At 61.1% G+C, this 26,803-nt stretch overlaps 1 protein-coding gene across 16 annotated transcripts in view; it reads right to left on the reverse strand.

Annotated features, from left to right (window-relative positions):
- The window catches only part of RBFOX3 (RNA binding fox-1 homolog 3), a 188,890-nt gene that overhangs the window by 5,068 nt on the left and 157,019 nt on the right, over positions 1-26,803 (reverse strand). For 6 of the 16 annotated variants that reach the window (XM_056346970.1, XM_056346961.1, XM_056346953.1 and 3 more), the window contains 7 exons: positions 20,071-20,552; positions 4,193-4,444; positions 2,847-2,984; positions 2,291-2,344; positions 1,703-1,795; positions 486-546; positions 162-215 (listed from right to left, as the gene is read on the reverse strand). In XM_056346970.1, the coding sequence (XP_056202945.1) occupies positions 162-215; positions 486-546; positions 1,703-1,795; positions 2,291-2,344; positions 2,847-2,984; positions 4,193-4,444; positions 20,071-20,172 (754 nt within the window). In that variant the 5' untranslated portion in view covers positions 20,173-20,552. The remainder of the gene's footprint in view (positions 1-161; positions 216-485; positions 547-1,702; positions 1,796-2,290; positions 2,345-2,846; positions 2,985-4,192; positions 4,445-20,070; positions 20,553-26,803) is intronic. The other 10 variants (XM_056347069.1, XM_056347060.1, XM_056347015.1 and 7 more) reach the window with 3 other exon arrangements.

Genomic DNA, 26,803 nt, shown 5'->3' on the forward strand with positions numbered 1-26,803 from the left:
GGGGCAGCGGGCCAAGGTGAGGGGAACTGGGCATGCAGGGCTGCAGGATGGGGAGAGGGGCTGGGGGCTGCTCGCTACTTCGAGCGGCGGTGGGGTCAGACACGGTGCAGAGCTGACATTCAGGGGGACCTGTGGCAAGGCTGGCCCTGACCCCATGTTACCTGCGTAGAACTCGGGGCCGTAGACCGCTCCCACTACCGGGTTCAGCTTCCAGCCTGCGGGCAGGGAGAGCCAGTGAGGCCGGGGGCACCCTTCCCACAGCACTTCCCCCCACCTCCCGGCTGGACTCCAAGAGGCCACAGCTCCCATCCCTGGGGCGCCTGGGAGGGCTGCACCCCCACACTGGGCAGGGAGCAGCTGCTCTCCCGTCTGCCCAAGGGCACGGAGGGGGTTTGCTGCAGGAGCTCAGCAGCAGCTGGGCAGCGATGGTGCCTGGGGATGCCCCTGCCTGCTGCAGCTCCATCTCTGCTCGCACTGACCCTTACCGTTGGTGTAGGGGTTGGTAACCTTCTTGTTCGTCATGACCCGGGCCGTGGCGTTGTTCACCTGTGGAGAGAGTGGACGGGAGCTCAGCGCCTGTGGGCAGTGGGGCTGGCGAGGCTGCAGTCCAGGGCCCGCTCGGATGTACTTGGCGCGTGTTGCTGCTGCTTCAGATACTGGAGCAAAGGATGCCAGCTGCACGGGGAGATGCGGTACGAGTCTCTGTCTGCAGCCACCCCGCCGTGATGCAGTCCTGCCTGTACCCCTGGCCAGCCCAGGCCTCCTGGCTCCAGTGACAAGTGTCAGTTGGGCTGCTGGCTGATGCCCTGACCACTGTGGTGCCATGTGCAGGCTGAGCCCCAGCGTGCTGCCACCAGGCTCGGCCGCCTCCTGTCCCCACCCTGTCTGACCCAGCCTGCAGGAAGGATGCTTGCAGCAGGAGCCTGGGTCACTGCAGCAAGCACCCGCAAACTCCTGCCCAGCTTTGTTGGACCATGTTCTCTGACAGGCAGGGCGCATCCTGCCAGGCTGCCCTTCCCTGCTCTCAGAATTGCTGGGGACATTTGCGTCCCACTCCCTCTGCTGTGTGCTGCCCCACTTCCCACCACTAGTCAGTAAGGTGCTGCCAATGCACAGGCAGAGCCTGATCCCTCTGCCTGGCTTAAAGAAATAAAAGTCTTGGGAGCTGGGCATTGCAGCAGTTGCCTGCACAGCAGGAGCGGGAGCCCTGTGCAGCATCCTTCCCTCCCAGGCACAGGGAAGGTGGAGATGGCATGTGGAGCAGAGAGCCCCTCTCCTCCCTGCAGAGCTTGGGGTGGCTTTGTGGTGGGCATAGGGACTGCAGGCAGCTGGGGTCTGTCAGACCCCTCTGTAACCAGCAAAACTCAGCCAGAGCCTGGACCAATGCCCCAGCTCTCCCCACACGCAGAAGGTTCGTTTGAATGGGACACTCCTTGCGCCAAGTGACAACCTTCCCAGCAGCCGGCACACATGCTCCTGTGCCGCATTCATGGATGCATGCACGCGCCAGGCAAACCTCCCCTGGGGCATGGGGATGGGACCTGGAGCTGCCCCAAAGCATCCCCTGCCCCAGCTTTCCCCTGCCCGTGGCCCCTGGGCAGCTCTGACCTGCCTGCAGCCCCCTGGCAGGAGAAAGCCCCCAGGTAGGGCGGAGGGGACGCACGTACACACAGGCATGGCACTAGCACACTTATCTGAGCACCTCAATCTTCCGGCCCTCTACGATGGTGCCATTCAGCTTCTCCCGTGCCCGGTCGGCATCTGTGCTAGTTTCAAAAGTTACAAACCCAAAACCCTGTGAGCAGAGGAGAAAAGGAGAAAGAAAGAGACAGAGAGAGACAGAGAGAGGGTGCGGGGACAGAGAGAGAGAGGGAGTGAATCAGGAGAGCTGGCGCAGGAGATGAGGCTGCCATAGTGCAGAGATGGAGAGCCTGGGCTGGGGCCCCCACTGGGTCCGGGGGTCCCAGCTGAGGCCCCAGCATTGCCCGTGAGCTGGGAGAAGAGTTTGGGAGAGGTGCACGGAAAGCAGGGAAGATACAACAGAGACATCCACACACAGAGGGACACAAGCTGCCTGTGCAGGAGGGGGCAGAGCGAGCCCTCCTCTCCCTCCGGTGCTCAGGGTGCAGGGACCCATGCAGCCCCCCCAGCCAGTGCAGGGCAGCAGGACAGGGCTGCCCTGGGTCCCACGGGGCAGGAGAGCAGGCAGTGGAGCTTCTGGGCATCCCAGCTCTGCCTGGCCCCCTCCCCAGGGCTTGCCGTAATGGCGCCAGCCACGGGTAGCACCCACCTTGGAGCCCCGCTCATTGAAAATGATCTCCACATCCAGGATCTTCCCGAATTGCTGCAAACAGAGAGACAAGAGGTGTGAACACCACAGAGCTCCCAGCCCTGTGCCCGCACCTGGGGCTGCTGGCACAGGGCTTCGCGCTCAGCCAGGCCAGGGACAGGCAGGGGGCTGCCTTGGGGGCCAGCCCACTGGACCCTCGGTGCCATGCAGGGGAAAGCCCTGTTGCTCCCATGGCACCTGCTCTTCCAGGACTTGAGGAGCATCACCCAAAATCTCATCAGCCTGCACTGCTCTGAATTCTAGTGGGGGCTGGGAAGGGAACAAGGGGAGAGGGACAAGGGCTCTGTGTTACTGCCCCCTTCACACATGGACCTTGGTCCAACAGCCTGGCTGTTAAGCAGGGTGCCCATCCTGCATGCCGCCGCTCCCGGCCAGCAGTGGCATGGAGGTAGCACAGGCCTTTGGGATGGGACAGTCCTAGGGTTTCTGTGGTGCCATGGGGCAGCACCTGAGTGGAGAGCAGGGCACGCGGGTGGCTGGATGGGGCTGGACTCACCCCAAACATTTGCCGCAGGTCAGGGTCCCGGAATCGGAAGGGGATGTTGGAGACGTGTAACCTCTTGGGCTGCTGCTTGTCTGTGTTGTCTGAGGAGTGTAGCTGCTGGCTGTCTGTCTGTGCCGCCTCATCTGTCTGCTGTGGGAAGCGCCGCCGGCCATCAGCTCCCAGCCTTGCCAGCCCCATGTCCCCTGGCAGGGGTCCAGGCTTGGGCACTGTCCCCTTCCCCTCTGCTTGATGCTACTTGGCCCCAGGGACACCCTGGACCCTGTGGTCCCCAAGCTCTGGGCAGCATCCCGTGGGCCTCCCTGCAGCCTGGCAAGTCAGGGTGATGCCAGAGGAGAACTCTGCCTCTGGGGAGTCGGGGAATGCCCAGCCTGGGGAACCAGCCACCAGCCCTGCCTGCACCCTTCCACCTCAGCCAGTGCTGACAGTGGGGTCAGGGGATCACCCATGCCATGAGTGGTGCCAGGGACATGGGGTGCTGAGAGCTGGGGGGACACAGGGAGTGCATCCCAGGGAGGGAGAGGCCTGGGAGACAGGGGGGTGGGTGTGTGTGTGGGTGGGTGGGGGGGTGGGGGGGGGTGTGGGTGTGGGGGTGTGGGGGTGTGGGTGTGGGGGTGGGTGGGGGTGGGTGGGTGTGGGGGGGTGTGTGTGGGGGGGTGTGGGTGGGTGTGGGGGGGTGTGGGGGTGTGTGTGGGGGTGTGTGTGGGGGGGGTGTGTGTGTGGGGGTGTGTGTGTGGGGGTGTGGGTGGGTGTGGGGGTGTGGGTGTGGGTGTGGGTGTGGGGGTGTGTGGGGGTGTGTGGGGGTGTGTGGGGGTGTGGGGGTGGGGGGGTGTGGGGGTGTGTTGTGGGTGGGTGGGTGGGTGTGTGTGTGTGTGAGTGTGAGCGTGAGTGTGACCCACTGCAAGGAGCCAGCCAGCATCACGTGGCCCTGCACTGGCCTCCGTCCCCACTCAGTCAGCCCAGCTGCACAGTGCCCAGGGCCCGTGGCTGTGGCAGACGGGTGTGCGGCGGGGGCGGGGCAGCAGATCCCACACGCAGGGCTGCTGTAGCTGGACTGGGAAGTGCTCAGCTCAGCACTTTCCCCGGTGCTGCATTACAACCCCATAATTGAAGCTATCTGGTGGGAAGGCAGCCAAGCAGGTAGATTACAAGTGATTAGAAATGATGGGGGGACAGGACAGGACAGGACTGCAAGGGAGAGAGCCAGTGGCTGTGGTGGGGACACACAGCCCAGTGCCCTGAGGGACCACAGCCAGGCCAGCACCACTGCCCTGGTACCTCTCCTGGCAGCTCCGATGCTGCCCTCAGACCCCCCCGCACCCCCGACACCACTCCCTTACCGGTACCGTCTGTGTCCCTGCTATGGACTGTGTGCTGGCATCGGTGCCCGGCTGCTCGGCATGGCTCTGTGCTGGTGTGTAGAGGGTCATGGCGTGCTCTGGTACTGTGCTTTGTCCCGAGTAGTCCTGCGTGGGGTGGGGGTGCGGCGGCGCATACTCTGCGGGGATCCCATTCTGGGGGGGTGGGGGATACTGGGCCGGGGGGTAGGGCTGAGCCATCGCGTCTGGCGGAGCCGTGGCGTCCTGGTTACCCTGCCAAGACAGCGGCACCGACCCCCTTACCCACTGGTCTCCCCGGGGTGCCTGGGCTGCATCCTGCCCTGGGGAGGGGTCCTGGTCACTGCGGCCAGACCCAGGCCCCTCAGGCCCACCATGCCCCAGCCTTTGGTGTGTGTCCCCCCAGACCCTGGGCTGTCACCGTGCCACGGCAGCTCTTGGGTTCCATCGTACACAGCCAAGCCTCCATCCTCTCCTGCTCTGGGGCCCTGCCTGCCCCATGTGCTGGGGCTTGGGCAGCAGGAGAGCAGAGCAAACGCCCCTGTGGGGCTTACCTATGGAAGCCTGCACATTGCCATCTCCTTGGGGAAGGAAACCAGGGCAGCCCTCAGTTTGGAGCCCAACATGGGGCAAAGCAAAGCCAGGCTGGCAACGTTGCTCTTGCGGGGGACGGTACAGCATCAGCGCCTGCTGGCAGCAAACCTGGCATCCCAATGATGGTGATGGCAGCAAACAGTAGCACGGCCATGGAGGCATGGAGGGGCGGTCAGGCAGGAATGCTGATAGCCCCTTGGCCAACAACAGATCAATTAACTGCTAAATATTTGATTAGGCCCCTTGCTCTAATTCTGCCCACCTGACCACCTCAGTCAAACAGAGTGAGCTGCACATGTGCTACGGACCAAGGGCTGCCTATTGCCTGCCGGGGGGGCTGGCCTGAGGGGCTAGCATGGGGCTGCCAGCCTGCATCTCTCTTGCACACCCCACCCACCCACCCATCCACCATCCATCCATCATCCATCCATCCTCACAGCCCTATGTGCACCCACAGGCTCTGCCCTGTGGCACACGTGTGTGCTGCACATACCACCACACACAGATGCCCGTTGTGGTGCACGGCAGCAGCCTCCGCCAGCAGCCAAGAGGCTGAGAATGCCTAAACCAGCACGCAGGGCAGTGCCAGCAGCCCCTCAGATGCTTTACAACCCGCCATGGCAGCCTCTCACCCATGAAATACATCTGTGGCTCAGCCTGTGGAGACAAGCTCCTTAATTGTGTGTGGCCAATTTATGGTACGGAGGGGTGGTGGGGTGCAGATGGGGGGGCCGCGCTGCCAGCCACCGTCCCCCAGCAAGCAGGGCCGTCGTGCCTGTGAGGGAGGCAATGGAGCCCGCACCAGAGGCACGGTGGGACCACATGCAAACCCAGCGTAAATAATCCCACTACAGATCTGCAAGTCATTGGCAGGCTTGCCAGTGCCTTCCTGTGCTGACTCAGCTGCGCAGGGACACGCCAGCCAGATACACCTGCCAGTGCGGCCCGGGGCTGCCGATGCTGCAGGATGGTAGAGCCCCATCCCTGGCACTGCCCCTGAGCTGGGCATCCAGGGCAACGCTCCTGCCTACACCGCAGGTGCAAACCCCACCTCGCAGACGTGAGGGTTTCCACCCTGTGCTCAGCCTGGCCCCAGCACCTGAGCCTGCTCCAGGGAGCAGGCAGACACCAGTCACAACAGTCATGGTCCCAGTGCCTGACTCTCTCTCCCCACATCCCTGATGCTCAGTGCCTGACATTCCCTGCATTGCTGATCCCAGTGCCTGACCTTCCCTGCATCCCTGATGCCCAGTGCCTGACCCTCCCTGCCTCCGTGAACAGAGCCAGCAGCAGGAGCAGCCTGTAGCACTCCTGCGTGCTCTGTGCTGGACACTCAGTTTTGCTGTCACCATAGCCAGGCTCAGCCACCATCACAGCAGGGATGGGCACTTCTGCCCAGGCAGGAACAGTGAACGGGCAGGGGGATGCAGACAGGGGTTGGGGGAGGGGCTGTCCCCACCTGCCCAGGTCTTGGGCCCAACTGGCTCCTTGCCAGCCTGCCCTGACAGCCACGTTCATATATGTTATTAATTAGGGCTGTCGCAGTGCTAGTCAGCCCAAGTATTATTTCATTCAGGGACCATTAAGTTCCCCTGTTTTGCTCACCATTGCTGGGGCTGCTGGTGCTGCAGAGGAGCAGATCTACAGCTCCCAGCACCTCTCTCCTGTGCGCGCTGCCCGTCCGTGCGGACGAGGCTGCTCGGCTCAGTGGCTGGGGGCTGCCGGGGGTGAGAGCCCCGCGGGGAGGGGGATGGCGACAGGTTTGGCTGTGCGATGCCCATTGATGTCATGGGCAAGTGGCTGCTGCTCAGCCCCGCACCACGCACTGCCGGCATCCTCCCTTGCCGGCTGCTCTGGGCTGCCTGCAGTGTGGGAATAGCCCCGTCTGCAGGCAGCCCCAGGCAGTGAGGAAGCCCCCCTGCTCCTCCCAGAGGGGTTACTGGGGCCCTGGCCCCACAGCCACCCCTGAGCCTGCACCAGGAGCAGCCCCTTCCCGGGGTCCCTCTCTGCGCTGAGTGCCTGGAGTGGGTCCTGGGGACCCACCTCTGCACCTCAGGGGAGGCAGCCAGACGGCACCGGCCTGCAGCCAGGTGGTGCTCCCAGCTCGGAGTGCCCAGCCGTGACTGGAGACCATGGCATGGTGCCAGGGCCAGGGGGCTCCAACAGGTGCCTCTTGCTCACACACTGCATGTCCTTCTAGGGGCATCATGGGGGATGCTCCCGCAAGGTGCTTTGTGGGGCAGCTTTCTGCACTTGCATTGAAAGAAATTCTGACTATTAACCACCCGTGGCCCTCATTTAGTAAACAAGAGAGGAGCTTAGTGCAGCACCCAAGGCCAAGGGTGGAGCAAACCCGTCGGTATTTAACAGAGCACAGGGAGCATGAGCAGCACCCATCACCTCTGCTCCCCATGCTGCCCACCTGCTCAGGCAAGATACCGGCACAGCTGTGGCATAGCCCTGTGCCGTAACACCACAGCCCTGGGGACAGCAGCAGAGGGCTGGGATGGGGAGCTGAGGCCTTCGCTGTCAAGGGCAGAAGCAGCTCTGGGAAGCGCAGCACATGCCGCTGCATCCTCTGGGCTGGCGGGTGTCCTGCTGCCTCCTGGCTCCTTGGCAGAGCACTGTGCTGAGGAGTCCAGGGCCAGGGGAGCCCCCTGAGAGCGGCTCTGTCCAGCCAGCTGCAGGATGCTGCTCCCCAAGGCCAGCCCTGGAAGGCAGAGCTGGTGGGACCCTGAGGTCCCCTGTGTGGTGTCCCCTGTGCAGCGGCGGCTCCTGCCCTGCTCATAGCTCAGCCTCGCAGCACCAGCCCTGCGCAGTGGCTGCCACAGCAGGCAGGGGGTAGATATCATCTTTAGCTGATTAAATGTCCCTCATTAACGAGTTTCTTTAATTAATGAAGTTTTTTTTGTTTGCTCCACTTGCTTTCTCCCCACCGCACTCTGCCTCCTCAGCACAATCCAGGCCATTTCCTTTCAAGTCATTTAGCGCGTGGGGCCGGTTCCTGCAGACGCCGCACTTTGGTGATTGCGCCTGTCAGCTTGGGGCTGACGACGCCATTTTTAACATTTGCTCCTTTTTAAGAAAATAACACACCAGGAGCCCCTGAACACAAGGGACATGTCTGAGCAATTAGCTGAGCACAGAGTGCCTGCACTACCGACAGGCCACCCACCCGCTAGCACCCTGCGGCACACCTAGCCCATGATGGGCATCCTGCTGGCATGGCACGAAGGTGCAGCACGCCAGCTCCCCAGAGTTACTGACTGCTTTCGAGCAACTATTACCTGCTGCCACCCACCTCCAGCTGCAGATGGACAGTGCGGCGGGTCCGCAAGGCCAGCCAGCAGGCCATGCCCAGACTCAGCCGGAGCCTCTGCTTGCACACACAGTCACGATTTATAACTGGGCAGCAGCCTGTCCTGGGGCTGCTCCCCTCGCCTGCGGCCGACACAAACACGCACAGAGTTTCCACCAAAGCCTCATGACCATCCCACTGCCTCGGCCAGGCCCTGCTCTCATCTCCAGCCCAGGGCAACCCCAACCTGGACAGCTCTGCCTGTGGGTGTCCTCTTCGTGCGCGCTGCACTCAGGCCAGTGCTGCTGGTGCAGGGGCAGCATGGCACCCCCTGGTTATGGCACAGCACCGCCTTGTCATGGCACATGTAGCCTGGCTGGATGCCAGCATGCTGAGCCCCAGAGCGGCTGGGGAGGGGGCACAGTCCTGTCACCATGCACCTCTCCACCACCAGCAAGAAGGGAGCCCTGAGAGCAGCATGCACCAAGGAGCCTGCAGCCACAGGTGTCAAAGAAGCAAAGGCAGCATGGATCTGCAGGCAGCTATGGGCAGCCAGCCCAGCTGTGGTCCCCAATGCCTGTGGCTGTCCCGCTCTTTCCACTGGGAACCAGCCACCTGCTGATGGGTGCTGCGAGGGGCTGGGGTCCTAGCCCCACCACAGCATCCAAGGAGGCCACTAAGATGTTCCTCCAAGCTGCAGAGCCTCAGCGGGCAGCATATCCTACAGGCAGAGCAGGCAGTGCAGGCGGCAAGCATGTTACTCTCACCCAGACTGGCTCCTGCTTGCTCGGTTGCTGTCAGGGCATCCCCTTGCTGCACTGCGAGACAGCCTGAGGTCAGAGCCGAGTGCAGGGAAGGGTGTTGAGCAATTCCCTGAGGGCACCCCTGCCCGCTCCTCTGCCTGTGCCAGGGCAGCTGCTTGCTGCTGCAACAGGTCTGCAGCACATTGCTGCAGCAGGACCTGTCGTGCCCGCCAGCAGCACATGTAGCTGGGGACAAACCAGGGCAGCAGACAGGGAAGCTGATGGGAGCATCCACTCCTCTGCCTGCTGCCTCAGAGCAAGGCAGCACAGCAGCCCTGCGCTGTGCTGAGCACTGAGAGACCGGCTCAGCAAATGCCCCGGCAGCAGCAGGAGGGTCCTCACACGGCCCCATGCCCCCCCCCAGGCACGCAGGGGCCACGTGGTGATGCTGTCATCGCAGGCTGCTGCGAGGCCATGCCCGGCACGGCTCATCTGCGTGACAGCCACAATGTCCCTCCTTCGATCCAGCTGCTCGCTCATGCTAATGACTGTCAACATGAAACAGAGGCCGTGAAGGGGAAGAAAATTACTCCCTGAAAAGGAATTGACTGATCCCCGTCATTTCTCAAGGAATCACTGACCTGTGAATATTTCATTACCCAAAATGCCGCGCCATCCATACAAAGCAGCATGCCCAGCCCCGAGCAGGCACCAGCCACAGAGCCCTGGGCTGCACCTGGGGAGTGAGGTCGGGGTGCTCACTGCAGGGATGTCCCTGGCCCCAGGAGGGACAAGCCCTGCCCACCATGGGAGCCAGTGGGAGATGGCAGCGGGTTGCTTCTCCTCTCCTCCCCACAACTGGGGCCATCGTGGCCCCACAGAGAGCTGGGGAAATCACCCCCAGACAATGGGGGAATCACCCCCCTGGGAAGGAACTGTGAAAGGAGGTGGGGAGCTGCGGAGGCTGGAGGTAGCAGCAGCCGTGCTTAATGTCTTCATTAAGGAGGAGGCAGGGGAGGGGTGAGAGCCGGCTAACAGCATCTGCCAGGGATGCTCAAGTGGGAAGCGGGGCTGGAGAGAACAGGCAGGACCCAAGGGGCTGGAGCGACTGCGTGAGACAAGGAGAAGGAGGAGGAGGAGGAACAACAACAGCAGCAGGGGGTAAGGCAGGGCAGCCCGCTGGCAGGGGAAAAAGAGCATTTTTCTGGGCTGCCACACACCTGCCCCTTCTGCCCCAACTTCCCTGCACCAGGACCCTGCAAGGGGGGAGCTGCCCCTTGCCGGCCCAGGGCAGCAGGGCCAGATCCTGCCCTCAGCTCCATGAGCCCATTCTGACAGAGCCTGGCTGCTGCGGCACAGCCAGGGATGGACGCTGCTAGCCCTCTGCCCATGGGAGCCCAGGGAGGAAGGACATGGTGGCTGGCAGGCATGCAATAGCCAGCAGGAGGAGGGATAAGACACGAGACCAGGTGCCAGCACAAAGCTACCTGCGCATCCCCATCACCCCCTGTGCCGGGCAGGCAGGGAGCGGGGTCCAGCCCCAGGTCCTGGCTCCACCAGCTGGAAACTTCATTCGGAGCTGAGGCTGCATGAAATATTCATGAAGTAAATGGTGCAATTTCATCTGCATTCAGCCAACTTCATGTATATTTCAGAGTATTATGAAATGATAATGTTGTGTAACCGAGGCGAGATGGGGGTGCTTGGGGGGGCTCCCGGCTGTCCCCCACGTGTGCGCAGCTGACATCTCCCAGGCTCGCATGTACCTGTGCCACTGCATCAGGGAGCGACCAGGCTGCGTCACTGCCGGAGACATGACAGGATCAGGTCCGCAGTGAGCGGGAGGACAGCAGCTCTGGGACGCGTGGTGCTCCCTCCTGAGCAGGGCCTGGCACTGGTGGCAGTGACACAGGTCACCTGCAGCAGCTTCCAGCATCACCAGCAGTGCCAGGGCTCACTCGTAGCAGTTCCCGGCATCGCTGGTGTTGCTGGGGCTCATGCACAGCAGCTCCCAGCCCTGAGCAGACGCTGCTGGAGGGCAACAGCCAGGCTGGCAACACAGACCCAGCGTACACAGTGCTGGCCAGAATTCCCAGCAGTGCTTGGTCCCCAGCAGTCACCGAAGGGTTTGGGACAGGCAGGCACATGAGGCACAAGCTTGGCTGCAGAGCCTGGGGACCAGGACAGGCTGTAGAGGACCCAAGTCCTCAGCAGTGTACACCTGAGCTACCTGCTCCTCTGGAGCCCTGCAGACACCGGAGAATCGGATGTGGGTGCCTACGCACTGCATGGCTCTGCATACCAGAGTGTCTAAGCCATGCCAGAGGCTGGTGTGGCTGCTGCTGCCAGTGGTTCGGAGGGGCAGCCACTGTCTCCCCACTGCTGGCAGGGGCTGGGGGCTCTGGAGAGCAGCTGCTCTGGGAAGGGCTGCAGGGTGCCTCATCCCCAGTGCACCCAGCAGAGAGGCACTGAGCACCTTCAGGTGTCCCAGCCCACACTGCCGAGCCATGGCATGTGGGTGGCTGTTAGAGCCCAGGCAGAGAGGGGCAGGGCCCAGAGAGGAGCAGGTATCTTCCTCCAGTGGGGCCACACGCCAGCAGGTCTACGGTCCCTCCCAGGGTCCCATAGCAGGCAGGTCCCCAGCAGCCACAGCCCTTGTGCGGTGCTGCTGGAGTTACCTGCAGCTAAGTCCAGCCCAGCTGGATCCAGACAGCTCAGGACACAGCGCATAGCAGGATGAAGGGCCACATCCACCAGCCTCATGCCTCTCCCACAAGCACCACGCCGGCTCCAGCCACCATCTCAGCACCCTGCCCCACAGCTCGCAGGTCCTTGAGGAGCCCAGCCAGCACTGCCCAGACCCTGGTGCCACTCCTGCAAAGCTCTTCGCACCCAGGAGCCCACCCATGGCGCCCCATCACTGTCACACCGCCTCTGTGCTGGGGCTCTGGCACAGTTGCATGTGGCACTTGCTCACACGCAGCCTCTGAAGCGTGCGCATGCTCTCACCAGCCAACGTGGGCACTCGGGGAACCACGGACCTGCGTGTGCACCCGGACAAGCTGTCTCGCACAGTCCTCTCTAATAAGCAGTCAGGAGCATAATTTTTCCTCTAATTACATATTCAGCACTTCTGAGAAAATGAGATTTTGGTAATTCAATTGGACTGAGAAGCAGGGCTATAATAAAATGAAATTTGTAACAATCGCGCAGTTAAATTAGTTAAATGGAGAGGAAGGAGCTGTGGAAAATTGACCCCTTGATCTCCTAAAGACTAATCAGACATTTGAACCAAGTTGTGCTAAAAAAGCCCCCAGGGTGTTGCGTTGGTAGAGTGAGGGGGAAACCAGAGATGCCATGAGGGAAGAGCTGGAAAACAGTCAGGACCGCACAGTGCCACAGAGGGGACCGCCCCCCAGCCCCGCTCTGCACCCAGCATGGGATGGGTTTGGTGGGGAGGGTGCCAGGGTACAATGCCAGGTCCTGATGATAGCCGGTGCTGTGGAGGCCACTGCCCCCATCAACTCCTGGACACATGCTGTATCCTTGTCATGCACTGGTGCATGAGGGTACATGGAGGATGGTGGGTGGTCCCTCTCTGCCGTGCCCTGCCATGGGACCAGCCCTGAGTGAGGACAGCCATCACAAGGACACCAGGACAGGGATACGCATAGCACACTGCATCGAGCAGCACACTGGTTGAGAGAGGGATGTCCCATGAGCTGGGGGGCGCTCTGCAGCAGGTACAAAGTAATTAGCCTCAATATTTATCTTGTTGTTTTTTATTTTTTCTTGTGAAAGAAAAGGAGAAAAAGATGAGTTTCTCATTTGCAAGTTAATCAGTCTAATTACCTCTAATTAAGAGCTCCCCACACAATGCAGATCACAAATAAGCTGCCACTGTCGCCTGCTCCCACTCTTCTCTCCCCATTTCTGATTTTATACAAGAGCTGTTTGAAAGCTGCGGCTGGTGCCGTGGCGGGGAGATGCTGAGCAGACACAGCCAGGGGGAGCAGATGTGGGATCCCCCCAGGCTGGGGGCTGCTCCCCTCCACAGCCAGTGGCAGAGCTCTGCTGGACACGCTCAGGGAGGCCCCACTGCTGCTCCCCTGGGGGACCGTGTCCCAGAGCCAGGGCTCAGCTCATCCCGGCCTCTCTGACCCCTGCACTGAAGCATGACCTGCATGTCCTTCCCCTGCTTCCCTCCCTGGGCAGCTCCTGCCTGCACGAGGGACTTTGCCCTCATGCCCTGACCGGCCTCGCTGCTGGGGTACAAGGTGGCCACACACATGGTACCCGCAGGCAGCCGGAGCGGGGATGCAGCCAGCATGGCCCCAGCTCGCAGCCCAGACCCCAAGGCTTGGGCTCTGGCCCCACCAGCACTGCACAGCCCCAGCCAGCCTGGGTGAAGGGACAGGGACAGGAATCTGCTGGTAAACACTGGCCTCACCCAGCCCAAAAGCTGCTGAAGGGGTGCTGACGGTCGGGCAGCCACATGGTGCCAGTGGCTCCCCAGCCCTGCAGAGAGCTGCAGGAGGCTGCGGGGATGCAGGGCAGCAGCATGATCCCCAGTATGGGTGCTGGGCATGGAGCAGGGGAGGAATTGAGCAGCTGGGGCAGGCTGGGGCACGTGGGCAGCTGGGCACAGTGCTCTGTTGCTCAGCCTTGCTAACATGGTGCCTCAGCACCACTGGTCCCCTCCTCTCCCTGGCTCTGCCACAGCTGGCTGGAGGGGGACACAACAGCAGCGGGGAGCACAGGGTGAGGAGCTGAGGGCCAGGCAGCATGCCACCCACCCTGCCTGCCCCTCTGTGCAACCAGGGAAAGTACCCCACGTGGCGCTGGGAGCTGTGGCAATCATGTCAGCTTATATGTCATTTTCTATTCAGGTAATGTGAGCAGTGAGGGATCACTGCTCGGAGATGAGGGGAAAATCATGATAAAGTGCTGCAAGCCCAGCGCTCCAGTGAGGGAGAGCAGGAGCGGCCAAACCTGTCTCGTCCCCCCACCATGGGGACGCTGCCGGGCATACCCCTATATCCCACAGCAAGCTCCACCACCAGCATGGCCCTGCGGGCATGCACCAGCCACCATACTGGGGTGCCGGCCACAGGGACCCAGTGGGCACATGGCCACCCTGGCTCTGCGGACGTGCTCCAGCCCCAGCACCCATTTCATGCTGGCGGGACCAGGGCACAGCAGCCTCCCAGCTCTGATAGCAGAGGAATGGCTGAAATCCCCGCTTATAGGAGCAGGACCCGGCTCTGCAGACGCTGACCCTGACACATCTCCAAACCACCTGCCTTCCCTGGCAGCACCAGCCTGTCCCACACACCAAAACCCTGGCGGCACCAGCGTGGAGGCGGGGGCTGCCTGACTCCTGCTCCCAGCACCATCCCTGCAAACTGCCTCCTCCAGCTGGGTCTCCTTCCAGCACTTGTCTCACTCTGTTTAATAGGTTATTGCTGCCAGGGATCACATCTCAGCAGTGCTGCTCACACAGGGGCTGGAGCAAATCCTGCTGATGCTGTGCAAACTCTCTCTGTAAGATCCGTGCAGTGCAGCCAGGACACCAAGGCCTCTGGGGTGGGGGCTCTACTGTGGGAGGTGCTGCGGCTGCCAACTGCTGGAGCTGGCTGGATGCTCAGGAAGGTGCCAGGGGGACAGAAGTGAGAACCTGGGTAGGGGAACACAGGCTGGGGACAGTGGGGCTTGTAGAGGATTTGGGAACCGCACCTGAACCCCTGCAGGCAATGTCTGCAGCCCTGGGGGATGTCTGTCTTCAGCAGCCACCACAAACCTGTCACCTTCTTGGACATGGCCTTTTGTCCCTCCCTGGACAGACTCTTGCCTATGCCAGGGCCTCCCCCAACCTGCAGCCTACCCTGCTTGGGTCAGAGGGGTCTGCTCCCCAAGTGGCCAGCTGGGCTGCACTGCCAGCAGTGCCACCACTGCTGTGGCCATCGCCCCAGGGAGTGAGGGAGGATGTCTGCTCCCACCTGGCCGGATGAATGCCAGGTAAGGTGGCACAGGTCAAAGCCCTGCTGGTACGGCCATGCTTGCCTGCGGGCAGTGCAGGTGTGAGGCCCTGCAGGCAGCCTGGAGCGCCGAGCCTGCCCAATGGCAGCAGCACTGCACTGGGCCAGTAGTCACGGCATGGCCAGGGCTGCAGAGCCCCCTAGTCACACACTTCTGGGCTCAGACTGGGGCTTGCACTGGTACAGCGGGGCTCACCAGGTGATAGCCGTTGCCGCAGGGAGCAGCCTCAGTGTGCTAAGGTCCTGGCACAAGCAGGGATGTGCCCGCACTGCCTTGAAGCCATGCCCAGCACATGGCTGCACTACACTGGGGGGCTCGTGCCCATGTTCACTCTGCACCTCCAGGCTTTCACTGGGGGCTGCCGTTTACCCGCAGCACTGCCCTAAGTCCGGCTCCTGCCCCCCCTACCCCACTACTCAGCTGGATGAGGCTGGGGTGGCCCAGCTGCTGTGACCCCGGCAGGAATGTTGAAGTCGCAGCTTCCCACAGGCTTGGAGCCTCCTCTGCCCAACTGCCCCAGCCTGGGTGTCCCAGCACTGGGAAGAGGCAGCTCTTTCCTCAGATGTTTCATTCTCTCCTGTGCCAAAGCACCTTGTCCAGCATTCCCCAAGGCCGGCACTTCCCCAAGGCATCCTGCAGCCCAGTCCCATGCCTGCCTGGTGTGCCTGCTTGCCAATACCAGCTGCACCAGGGGACTAATGCCCTTTCTGGAGGGGCTGTGGTGCCCCTTGGTGCCCCTGCCGCTCACCAGCTCCACCGCTGAATCCAGTTACTTCACAGATGCAAGCCCTGGGGACAGGGCAGCATTGCTCCTGCTGCCCGCGGAGCCACCACACTCATGCCGGGGCAGGTGCCGGCAAAGCCCCCGCTGCCAGGGTCCCTCTGCTGCAACAGATGCCATGCACCTGCACGTGGGGGTCCTGCCCAGGGCCGGCAGCAGGACCTGGGCAGGAGCTGGTGGCAGCGCTCGCCCTGTGGAGAGAGCCACCGGGAGCCAAGTCACTGCCGTGACTCTGCAGATCCCCGGAGGAGTGAGGAGCCCCGGGTGCTTGGTCCCAGCACCCAGCATCCCGCCCAGCCCTGGCTGCAGACCCTGGAGCTGTCCTGGCCCTGGGGCAGCACAGGAAAGTCTGGATTCAAATGCACTTTCCTATTTGGACGTTGGGCCCTGAGCAAGGGCGGCTTTGGGCCGGGGGCAGCCAGGGGCCGGGGGCAGTGGGAGCCAGTGTGGGCAGCCTGCGCCTGCTCTCCTAATTAGCCTTTCTGCTTTGTTAAACCATACCCCTCCACTGCCTGCCTGTAATGCTTTAAAGAATGATAGATACTAAATCTAATTTAATCTACTCATTCACCCATCACTATAGTACTAAAATAGGAATGTACCTATAAAAAGAGCATCGCCAGGCAGTGTAGGCCTAAATTACAGCTATTGTGGGAAAACCAGCTTTGCAAAGATAAAATTAATGTCAGTGTTTTCAATATATTGAAAAAAAAAAAGCAAATAATATTTTTTTGCGGCTTTAAAGCCTGTCCTGCGCCATGCAAGCAAGGTGGCCGCTGCAGTGCGGGCGCTCGGCCGGAGCCGGGAGCCGCTGTGCTGGGTCTTGCATCCGTGCAACACACAAGCAGGAGGGAGAAACCAGGTTTGAAACGAACCCACTGCTGCAACACACTACAATATTGCTCGGAATAGACTTGCTCCCTAAAAATATAATATGCTAAACTTGGCAGCAGCCCTTTTGGAAAGGAATTTTCCAAGCAGCCTTTTGCAGAGGCTGTTTCCCAGCGGGCCAGGCGCTGCTCAGCCAAGTCTCCTGCACTGTGGGCTGGGCAGCGCGGTGCGACCGCAGGCACCAGGGATGCCCCTGGTGAGTGGCACCTCGGGGGCAGCTCTGCAGCGGTTTTCAGCCCACCTGTACATCAACCTGTGCTCGTGTCCAGCCCTGCACGCACATCACTGCCCACACTGGGGTCTGTGACATGTTCTGACGCCGATGCTGAGCCTCAGAGCTCGGGTCTGTTTCGGGTCAGCACTGTGCCTTGTCCTGGAGCAATTAGCTGCTCACTTATAGTGAAGACACTTTTTAAGCGGCAACTGATTCCTCCGTTAATGAAGCGAAGCCACCAAAGTCTCCCTCTGCACCCAGGTCCTCGCTGAGCAAGAGCTAAATCTTACTGCCAAGCCCCACTGAAGGACACGGCGTTCCTGCCTGCTCCACCAGCGTGGGCAGCTCAGCCGTGGGCACACACTCACCCTCCCACCAGCCACACTGCAGCCCCCTCACCTCCTTCCCCCTGGGAGCCCTGCTCCTGCCCAGGTGCTGGATCATGGCAGGGCCCAAGGGGGGATTCCTGTATGCAGTGTGGCTGCACCATGCAGAGTGCTGTGCATCAGGGCTCCCATGGCTAGGGCCAGGGCAGCCATGCAGCTGCATGGGGGCAGCTGAGCTGCACGAGCTGCAAGGTGCCCGCAGCCACTTTGATGAGCCATTCACAGTGCCAGAGCCTGTGGGCAACTGTTTTTTTCCTGGCACTGAGCTAATCAAAGTTTTGCAGACAACTTAATTTCTTGGTCATTCCTTCAAATGTCAGGGAGCTACAAAATACAAGCAGCCTTCTTTGGGAAGAAATGCAGCAAATGCCAACGAGCTCCCTGAAGGGAGAGCACATGCCTGAAGGGGATACTGCGCGCAGAACCCATGGCCCCCCAGCTCCTGCCCCCCCTGGCCAGCCCAGCCAGATTCACATCCGTCCTGGCACAGGAGGAGTGGCGACCAGCACGGGCCCCTGCAGCCGTGGGACTCAGGCACCACCTGTGCCTATGTGTCCTCCCCAGCTCCGATGCAAAGACATTTGCCTCCCTATGTACACTCACACTCCAGCCAGGGAACCGTAACCTACAGGGTCTAAATCGAGCCCCTGGCAGACCCCACAGTCACAACAACTTTGGGGAGAGTTGGTTAAACCCCTCCAGGCATTTCTGGCACAGGTGAGTTGTGCTGGCTGGCAAGCTCCGTGGCAGGCACGTTCCCATAGGCAAAGGCATCATTGGCCCCTGCGCACCCCTCTAGCGCAGGTGTGCTGAAGGTGCATATGTCCAAAATCCAGAGCGAATTGAGGGCTGAAACACAAGGTACCAGGCAAGCCCATTGCTCAGCCAAGCAGGATGAGGAGCCTGTCAGTAGCATGTGCCCTGTGCCCCTTCCCCATGTGACGACTGCCAGCGATGTCCCTCTGCCTGATGCCTTGTTTCGACACGCACCAGGAACACCCTGTCCTCAAGTGCTGGGTGCAGAACCTCAGCAAGGGACAAGCCCTGGGAAGAGAATGGAGATTTTGGCCTTCATCGTGGTCATTAGCCGGGTGAAAATCCAACTCCAAATCTCTTAATAAAACCCTCCTTCCTGGCTCGTGAGTCCAGATCTGCTGCCAAGGAGCAAGAGGCTTCTGGGAGACCAGGGAGGAAGAGGCACTAAACATGACAGTCAAATTAAAACAAACAGGGCAATGGGGGAACCAGGAGCTGCTGAGTGCAGAGACCGGTGCATTGGGAAAGGTTTCTCCCTCCCAGGGACCCCAAACCCCACTCACGCACAGCCCAGCTGGGTGCTGGCAGCAGGCAGCCCGTGCCTGCCCGCAGTGCTGCCAGCCCCTGCTGCCTCCAGCCGCAGCCCCGGGAGCCGGCAGGCAGTGCAGCTGGTCCATGCCAGAGCGCTCCGCAGGGCCAGTGGCACAACCAAGCCCCTCATGGTGGCCGTGGGACTGGGGGATCCCAGCTGGAGAGGGAAATCCTCCACACTGCCACCCGCTCCCAACAGAGTCTCTGGGCCCCATGCTGGCTGCTGGTTCAAAGCATCCACACGCTCCCTTCAGAGGGACAGAAAACCTCCCTGGCAATGGGTGGGGGCTTGGGGGTGGTTTCTGCTTGGTGTCAGACATGCCCAGGCAGCCAAGCAGCAGCCACCGGGACCTTGGCTCAGCCTGGAAAAGCTGAGACCAAAATCCAGCCCAGCCCCAGCTCTCGCAGCCTCTGCCTGCAGGAGGGTGCAACAAATCATGCACTGGTCTTGGCCGGCCTCTGCAGCAGCCCCGCGTGAGCCCTGGCCCTGTGTGCACCCCATGGCTGCCACTGCACTTGTATAACCAGTGGCAGCACCAGCTTTGTCAGTCCCATCTCTAGTGCACCAGATGGAGTGACCCTGGGCCTTGCCATCCCCACCACCAGCACGGCCACTGTCCGGCCACAAGCCCGCTCGGACACAGGCTACGGACATCCCGAGGGACCGAAATGCTCCCCAGCCCTTGCTCGCTGGGGCAGGAGGGTTTGCACCTGCGCCGCCTGTCCTCAGCTGCCGGGTGAGCCACACAGGCCATGCCGAGCACGGTGAGGATGCTATGAATTTTTAAACCCCTGAAAGCACAAATGGAGCAGTTTGCCTGGCTGGGAGACGGGATTTCCGACGCAGCAAAGAGGCTTTTGAAGAAAACGATGCCTCTCCCGAGCTGCACTTCCCCTGGGACAACGAGCCCGGAAAGCCAGCGCGCTGGGTCCAGTGTGGGACCCAAGGACAGTCCCGCAGGACAGCACACCCTGGCCAGAAGTTAAGGACCAAACCGATGGCCCAGGCACCCTCTGGCCGGGCTGCCCAGACCTGGGGCTCACCAGGACCCGCCGTCCCCTCTGCAGCACCTTCCTGTCAACAGCAAGACAAACCCACGCACGCTCAACCCCTCGGCCTGGCTGCAGATGCGCACAACGTGACGGCATACACACACATACATGCACACGCGTGTGCATGCACAAGCGCATCACCTTCCCTTCTCCCCGGCGGCTGCTCAGGCCATGCCGGAGCCTCATTCATTTATCCGAGCATCCATCACCACCCTCCGCCTGTGCCGAACAGCAGCAGCGCTGAGGCAGGAAAGCACCGGAGCCTTGCCGGCAGCTCTGCCTGCCGCACTGCCCGCGCCTCAGCCCGCTCCCGGGCGCCTCGGCCGCAAACCCGGCGGCAGCCCCAGCGGAACCGCAGCCAGGGACCGGGAGTGGCCGCCGCCGCCGCACACCTCGGCGCCGCCGCGGGGCAGGTGCCGGAGGCCCCGCGGCCGGGGAGGAAGCAGTTAAGCTCCGACCCTCCGCCGAGAGGGAACCGGCGAAAAACACGTGTGAACCGGAAAGCAAAAAAAATCCCCCGGAGAGGGTGACTTACCTGTTGGAGGTAGAGGAAGGCTGGAGGACAGGGGAGAGAGTGAGGAAGCATGCCTGAGTTGGAGACAAGGAGGCAGCCCGAGTTAGCCATGGAGCACAGCATGTGTCGACAGGTAGCCGTGAAGCTGCTCGCGGGTCCGTCCTCTTCCGCACACCGCTATCCTCGTCTTCCCGGCTCGCCCCTCGGGCTCTCCCCTGCTCGGCCGTCCCTCCCGACCCCTCGGCGCTAGTTAGGAGGGATGCATCTGCGGCAGGCCGGCTGCGCCCGCGCCCCGGGAGCAGCGCTCGGCTGTTCACTTCGGTGCCATTAGACACTGGCACTGAGCGCACGGTCTGCAAAGGGTGTGTGTGAGCCAGAGCGGGAGCGGGGAGAGAGAAAGGAAGGGGAGGAGGAAGGGAGAGAGGGCTCGGGAGCGAAATAAAAGGGGTGGGAGTTGGAGGAGGAGGGGGAGTCCCCTGTGCATTCAGACATCAAACAGAGCTCTGTATAAAACGAAGAGAATCCGTAATGACATGAGAACAGCTGATCCCGCACTTAACCCCTCCGCCGCCGCTCGCAGATGGCTTCCCCGCCGCCCCTCGCAGCCCCCGGCCACACTCTGCTGCGCTGGGGAAGCAGGCGGGCAGGATGGGGCTGAGCGGGCAGAACCGTCTCCCTTCCCGGTGCTGGCTCCCAAGGGATGAAGGGTCTTACCGGGAGTTCTGGTGATGCAACACGGGCGCCCCGGGAAGCCGTGCAGAGCAGCCGGCACTTCCAGCCGCGCAGACCCCGCAATGGCAGTGCCGCGCCACGCTGGGCAGCCGCGGGAGTCCCCCACGCACACACAGCCGGACACGTGCACACGCACCACGCTCTCCTTGGGAGACACACACGCAGACAGGGACGGGCAGGGAGCCATGCAGCAGACCCAGCTCCGCCTCCCTGGAGAGAGGCACATACCTGCTCACGCCTGCAGCCCCGCAGCACGCACGGCACCGGCACCAGTAGCCCCGCGCCGCGCCGCCATGGGCTCACGGCACGGCGGGCAGGGCCGGCAGCTTGCCGGCTGCCCCTGCGAGAGGAGCCATGGCGGCAGCCGCGGCCCCGCCTGCACACCCTGGGCGCCGGCAGCTCGGCCCTGACAAATGCAAAGGCATGTGAGCCCCAGGCAGGGCCTGCTCCCAGCAGCCTGCGACCCTCCCCCCCCACCTGCCTGCCAGCCCCCGGGGAGCCCGGCACCCTGGGGTGACACCGAGGTGCCCTGCCTGCCGGCATCGGCTTCCCCACATTCCTCGGAGCACTGGGGACACCCTGCCCTGAGCACCTTCCGTGGGCAATGGGCAGGGGGCTGGCACCCGCAGAGCTTGAGAGGCTTTTTGGCATTTCAGGCTGGCCTGCCGGTGCTGCCAGCATCCCTGACGCATCAACACCATGCACACCTCTGTCACAGCTGCCATGGCAATAGCCTATGTGCCAGTGCCCATGAGGGACACTGGTGCGGGCACGCATGTGTGCTTGTTGGCTCCCTGGTCCCACCTTGCGCCTCCTCCTAACGTGGCCCCGCGGCAGCCCCAGCACCCTCTGGTGCTGCACAGCTCAGGGCTGGCACGGGTGTCCCTGCCCCAGCACCCCACACCACCAGCGCTGCATCACTCCTGAGTTCAGAGCCGTGGCCAGCAATGAAGTAGCCGGGACGGCATTGTGCTTGGGTATGTGGGAAACAAAACCTGGGCTCAGTTCAGTTTCCATCTTGGCCAAATGTGATGCACAAAGGCAGGTCTGTGCCAGCAGCTGCTGATGCTCCGTCTCCGCCGGAGCCTCCAGCACACGACCAACCCTATTTGGAGGCTGGGATTTTCCACAGTATCCCCAGACATAGCGACATGCTGCAGTGTCCTGGTACACTCGCAGCGGTTCCCGTTTCTGCTGCAGATACACAACAGCAGCGGTGTGTGGCACGGCTGGCCTGGAGGCACCGGGCAAACCTGGCGGAAACAAACAGCTTTGGGAAAAGCTGTCCTGAAGAAGCTGCACCTGGGGCAGAGGGGGTGCCAGCCTCCCGCGTGGGGTCCTGCTACTGGGGTGACCATACTCTAAAGTGACCACAAGGTGCCAAATTGGGGGGGAGGGGGATGCCAGACCAGGAAAAGGGTTTCTCATCACCACCACCCCATGGTACTGAGAGCCGAAAAAAGTCTGGCAGCGACATCTGCTACCAACAGTATCCTCCAGCTGCTGCTCCTTGCAAGGAGCGTGGGCTGCAGTGAGCTCCTGTGTCCCACCACAACCACGCGCCCTCCAACTCCCAAAGGACCACAGCAGACCCTGATGCAGCAGCCTGTCCTGCACACCTCAGTGCTCAGACCCCACGCTCGTCACTCGCCTCCTGCTCCCGTTCCCCAGGGACTCCTGTGGCCCTGGTGCTGCACTCTCCTGCATGCTCCAGCGCCCAGGGCAGGACATGGGACAGCTTTGCAGCGGCTGGGTGACAAGCATGCCCTCCCACAGCCCCTCAGACAGCTGTGGGGAGAGGGGCCCCACCCGGCACCTGCATGTACCTGAGCACTGCACAGCACCCTGGCACAGGGCGAGGGATGCCCTGGGCAAGGTGATGGGCAACTCCAAAGGCCCTGGGCCGGTCTGGCTCCAGCACGGCTCCTGCACTGCTCTCAGGCAAAGGTGAAAAGGGAAGGGCATGGCCTGATGCTCTGAGCTTGCAGTGCCCAACCAAGACAACCACGTGAGGCAAGGGCTGGCTCCAGGCTGAGGTAATCTGCCTGTTCTTCCCCGCGCCAGAGCCTGGCTCCGGGCAGGGTGACTCAAAGGCGCTCCTGGCTGGGGGCAGCGACACGAGCCCTGGCATTGCCCCGAGCCAGCAGCCCACGTCGCGGAAAGGTCCAGGCTGGCTCCAGCCACAGGCTGTCCTGCAGGGAGAGCACACAGAGTGATGTGCTGGGCTGATACCCTGGCCTCAAACCCACTGGTGTAGACCCTCTGCACCACTGGCTGTGTTTCTGCAGGATAAACAGCTTGGCAGTGGGGGAACTGGGCATGGCTCTGGGAGCTGAGGAGCCTTCAAGTCTCCTCTCTCCTTCCTTCAGCCATCACCAACACCTACCTGGTGGCAGAGATGCCCCCACAGCAGCAGGAGCCCCTGCGGGACACCAGCACAACAGGGCGGTACCAACCCACTGGCCTGCTCCAGCATGGGGAACACGTCCCCGGCCACCACCAGCTGACGTCCTTCACCCTGCTGTTCCCAGCTGCCCCAGCACTGATGCTGTGCTGCAGCCCCAGCCAACAGCACCAGCACCAGGGCTCTACCAGGGCAGTCCTTTGGTGCCCAGGCCTGAGGACCCCCAGGCAGGGCTGCCCAGCCCTGCAGAGCTGCAGCCCTGGAGGAACCCCTCCAAAACTCAAGTCTCCTGGAATGAAAGTTTATTTATCTGTTTAATTAAGATGTGTTCACCAGGCGCACAGACCCCGTTCCATCTGTCTCACTTACAGCCGCATCCCAGTAAAATTAAACCTAATAAATATCAGACGAGGGAAAGCAAAGGGCACATGTAAGATATATGATCAAAGGCAGAAGTTGCACAGGGCTGCAGTTCTAAGCACATCTTTCTCTCTGCCCTTCGGGGATGGGTTGGTGATGCGCTCCCATGCACAGGATGGGGTTGGCTTTCCTTCAAATCAGCACTATTTTCGTTTTTTATTTATTTTAAATGAACCCTCGAGGGCTCCTTCGTTTTGTTTTCTGGAAGGGGGAGAATAACGTGGCACCAGGACAGAAGCAGCCTCGGCCACTGGTTTGGAACCCAGTGGGGCACCAGGGCTGAGAGGCAGAGCCTGTGCTGGGATGCCTGATGGGCACGCACCCCCTGAACTGCCAAGGGAACTCGTTGGGGAAAGCGTGATGCTCTGCACTGCTCTCAGGCAGCTGGGATGTACTGGCCATGCATGGCTGGGAGCTGGCCCAGCAGCAGATAGCTGCTGGGAGGTGCCCAAGGCAGCCGGTGCAGTGCTGCTGGTGCAGTGCTGCCGGCTCCCGCTCCTGGGGAGATGCCAGAACTGCTGGGTGCTCAGCTCCCCTCTGAGGCACACTAGCCTCCACCATTTGGAAACTCTACCCAGCAGAAATGAGGGCTCCGAGGTCTGCCCCTGAGCCTGCCTGAGCATGTGGTACTGTGCAGATTGGCAACGTGGCACGGCTGCGGCATGTCCCACACATCCGAGGGCCCCCCGCACACATTGCACCAAGCCTGAGCACATGTCAGAGCCGCTGCCTGCCAAGAGCTGCCCCCGGCACCATGTCCAGACCGTGGCCCACTCCCCACACGGGATGCGATAGGAAATCACAGCCCCCAGCACTGCAGTCCTCATTGGGATGCCATCCCACATCCTCTCCTGGCAGAGTGGGATGACGCAGTGGTCCATGGATCTGCCATGAGGCCGCAATGCACAACCACAGGTGGGCCAGATGCCTCAGGCGCTGCAACTGTTTAACAGGACCCCATCGCATCCCCCAGCACGCTCCCACAGCACAAAGCTGAGGCACAAGCCCAGATGCTGCTGCTCAGGAGAGCTGCCAAGAGGGGATGCAGGTCAGGCTGAGGCGCAGTCGCTGCTGTGAGGACCAGCAAGGCTGGGTGCTCCCAGCCTCCTGGGCGTCAGCCTGTGAATGCAATACCAGCAGCCCTGCAGCACCCAGCAAGCAGGGCACCCATCTAGTCCTCTCCTCCCACCCACTCCAGAATGCCCCCAAGCCATGGCATTCATTAATTAAAAGCTCATTAGCAGTTAGTCATAGACATAAAGCGATTAGATGAAGGCGCTGATGGATCTAGGCTGCTGTGAAGCAAGGGGAAGATCTTGCACCCCTGTTGGCTCAGCTGCAGGGAGCACCCCAGTGCTGGGCACAGATCAGGACAACAAAAAGGAACCAACAGAGGTGACAGGTGAGAGCACCATGTGCCAGCAGGCTCTGCCTCGCAGAGAGGTCCCTACCCACCACCCCAGCCACCTCCACGCCATCACTGTGCTGCTGCTCCCTCTGCCTGAGACCAAGGTGCTCCTGGCCCCTCTGTGCAGGGGCAGCATCCAGATTTGCTGGGACTGGACTGGGACAGGGATGCCTCTCCCACTGCCAAGGAGAGTGGGAGGAGCAGGAGGCTATGGAGGCTGTGCACCCTGAGCGTTCCCAGGCAGGGTCGCCCGACCATGGGACTTGCTGGCACAGAGCACCCAACACTGGCAACAGCACAAACCAAAATGCTTCCTCCTGCCACCAGCATCGCCAGCCCTGGCCATGTCACAGTTCCTGCTCATACTGTCCCAGCACCACGTGCTGCCCTGAATCCCCACACACTCACTCCCCTATCTCTGGAGACAGCATGTGGGAAAGTCACCTTGAGGGGGGGAATTAGAGAAAAATTGGGTCCTAATAGAAGTGTAGTATTACAGAAAGCTTTTTAGGGTAAAATACAGCTATCGCCTTCAGGACAGTTGGCATGCACGGAATCTACATCACCGCAGTTCCTCAAGTGACACAACCTGCTGTCCTAGAGAAGCAGTGGAGGGTGGAGCGGAGACACTGAGGCCAGGCTCTGCCGTGCTCCCTGCAGGACTGGGAACATGATGGTACCAAACAGCTGATAAGCTGCACAGCGGCTGTAAAATATATGAGAAGGTGTCTGTTGCTGGGCCAACAACTGTGGCGACGACCAAGCAAGAGCCTTATTATCTGCGACAGAAGGTCCCGAACTAGGCCCCCTCAGCACTTCCAAAGCCTTCTGACGAGGATGTGCTGACTGCTAAAAGAAAACAAACTGCTGAAGAGAGAAAATTCAAGGATGCTAGGGTAAAATAATTATGGTAGGGGGAGATCGTGATCTCCTACTCAAATGGTCCCACTGACAAGAATGAATCCCCCCTTGGGGAGCATGTGCAGTAAATTTAAAATGAACTCTACCTTTAAATGAAAGCAAGAGAACTTTACACCCATCATAATGAAGGAATGTATGACTAGAGTCGCCCAAGCTCCACCTGAGAGCAAAGAGAAGTATAAAAAGTGAATGAATGAGGGGACAAGGGGGGAAGACACCACTGAGAACAAGTGAAGGGAAGACACCACCGAGACGGACTCCTGGGACCGGCCGACGGGCTGAGCTTTGCTTCTCCCCGCCTTGGGACACCTCAGGTGACACCTGGACTAATGCTTCCTCGGGAGACTTAGAAATATCTCCAGAGAGTTACTTTTTAATATTTGTAGCCAGGCTGTATCGTTGTAACTTTTCTGTGTGTTTTATACTTCGTAACATTTTATTTGCATGTGCCCTTTGCAGACAGTCACTGTCACCGGCAATCCAAAAAACTGTCTCATCTGTTGCACAAATAAACCTGCCCTGTTAAGTAGCTGGTCGGACAACCAAACCCTAGAGCGTGGCCATGCTAGTTCATGAGCATGGCTGGACTGGCAGTGCAGGTGCTATCAGTGTATCCAGAACCGTGGTAGTTAAACGTGACTGGACTGATAGGGGTGCATTGGAAACCTAGCCCACCTAACCTCCTACATCCCTGAGGAGAGTTGGAAGGCAGGGTGGGGTGCGGGTGGGGTTATTTTCTGCTAAATTACTCCATCCCCTTTAATGCAACACAGCCACACAGCCACCTTCAGAACGCTGGTTTCTTCATCTCTGAAAGACAGAGTTTAAACTAACTGCAGGTGCATTGGAACCCAATACGGACATTGCAA

This window comes from Falco biarmicus, chromosome 1 (genome assembly GCF_023638135.1).
Source record: "Falco biarmicus isolate bFalBia1 chromosome 1, bFalBia1.pri, whole genome shotgun sequence".
Taxonomy (NCBI): Eukaryota; Metazoa; Chordata; class Aves; order Falconiformes; family Falconidae; genus Falco; species Falco biarmicus.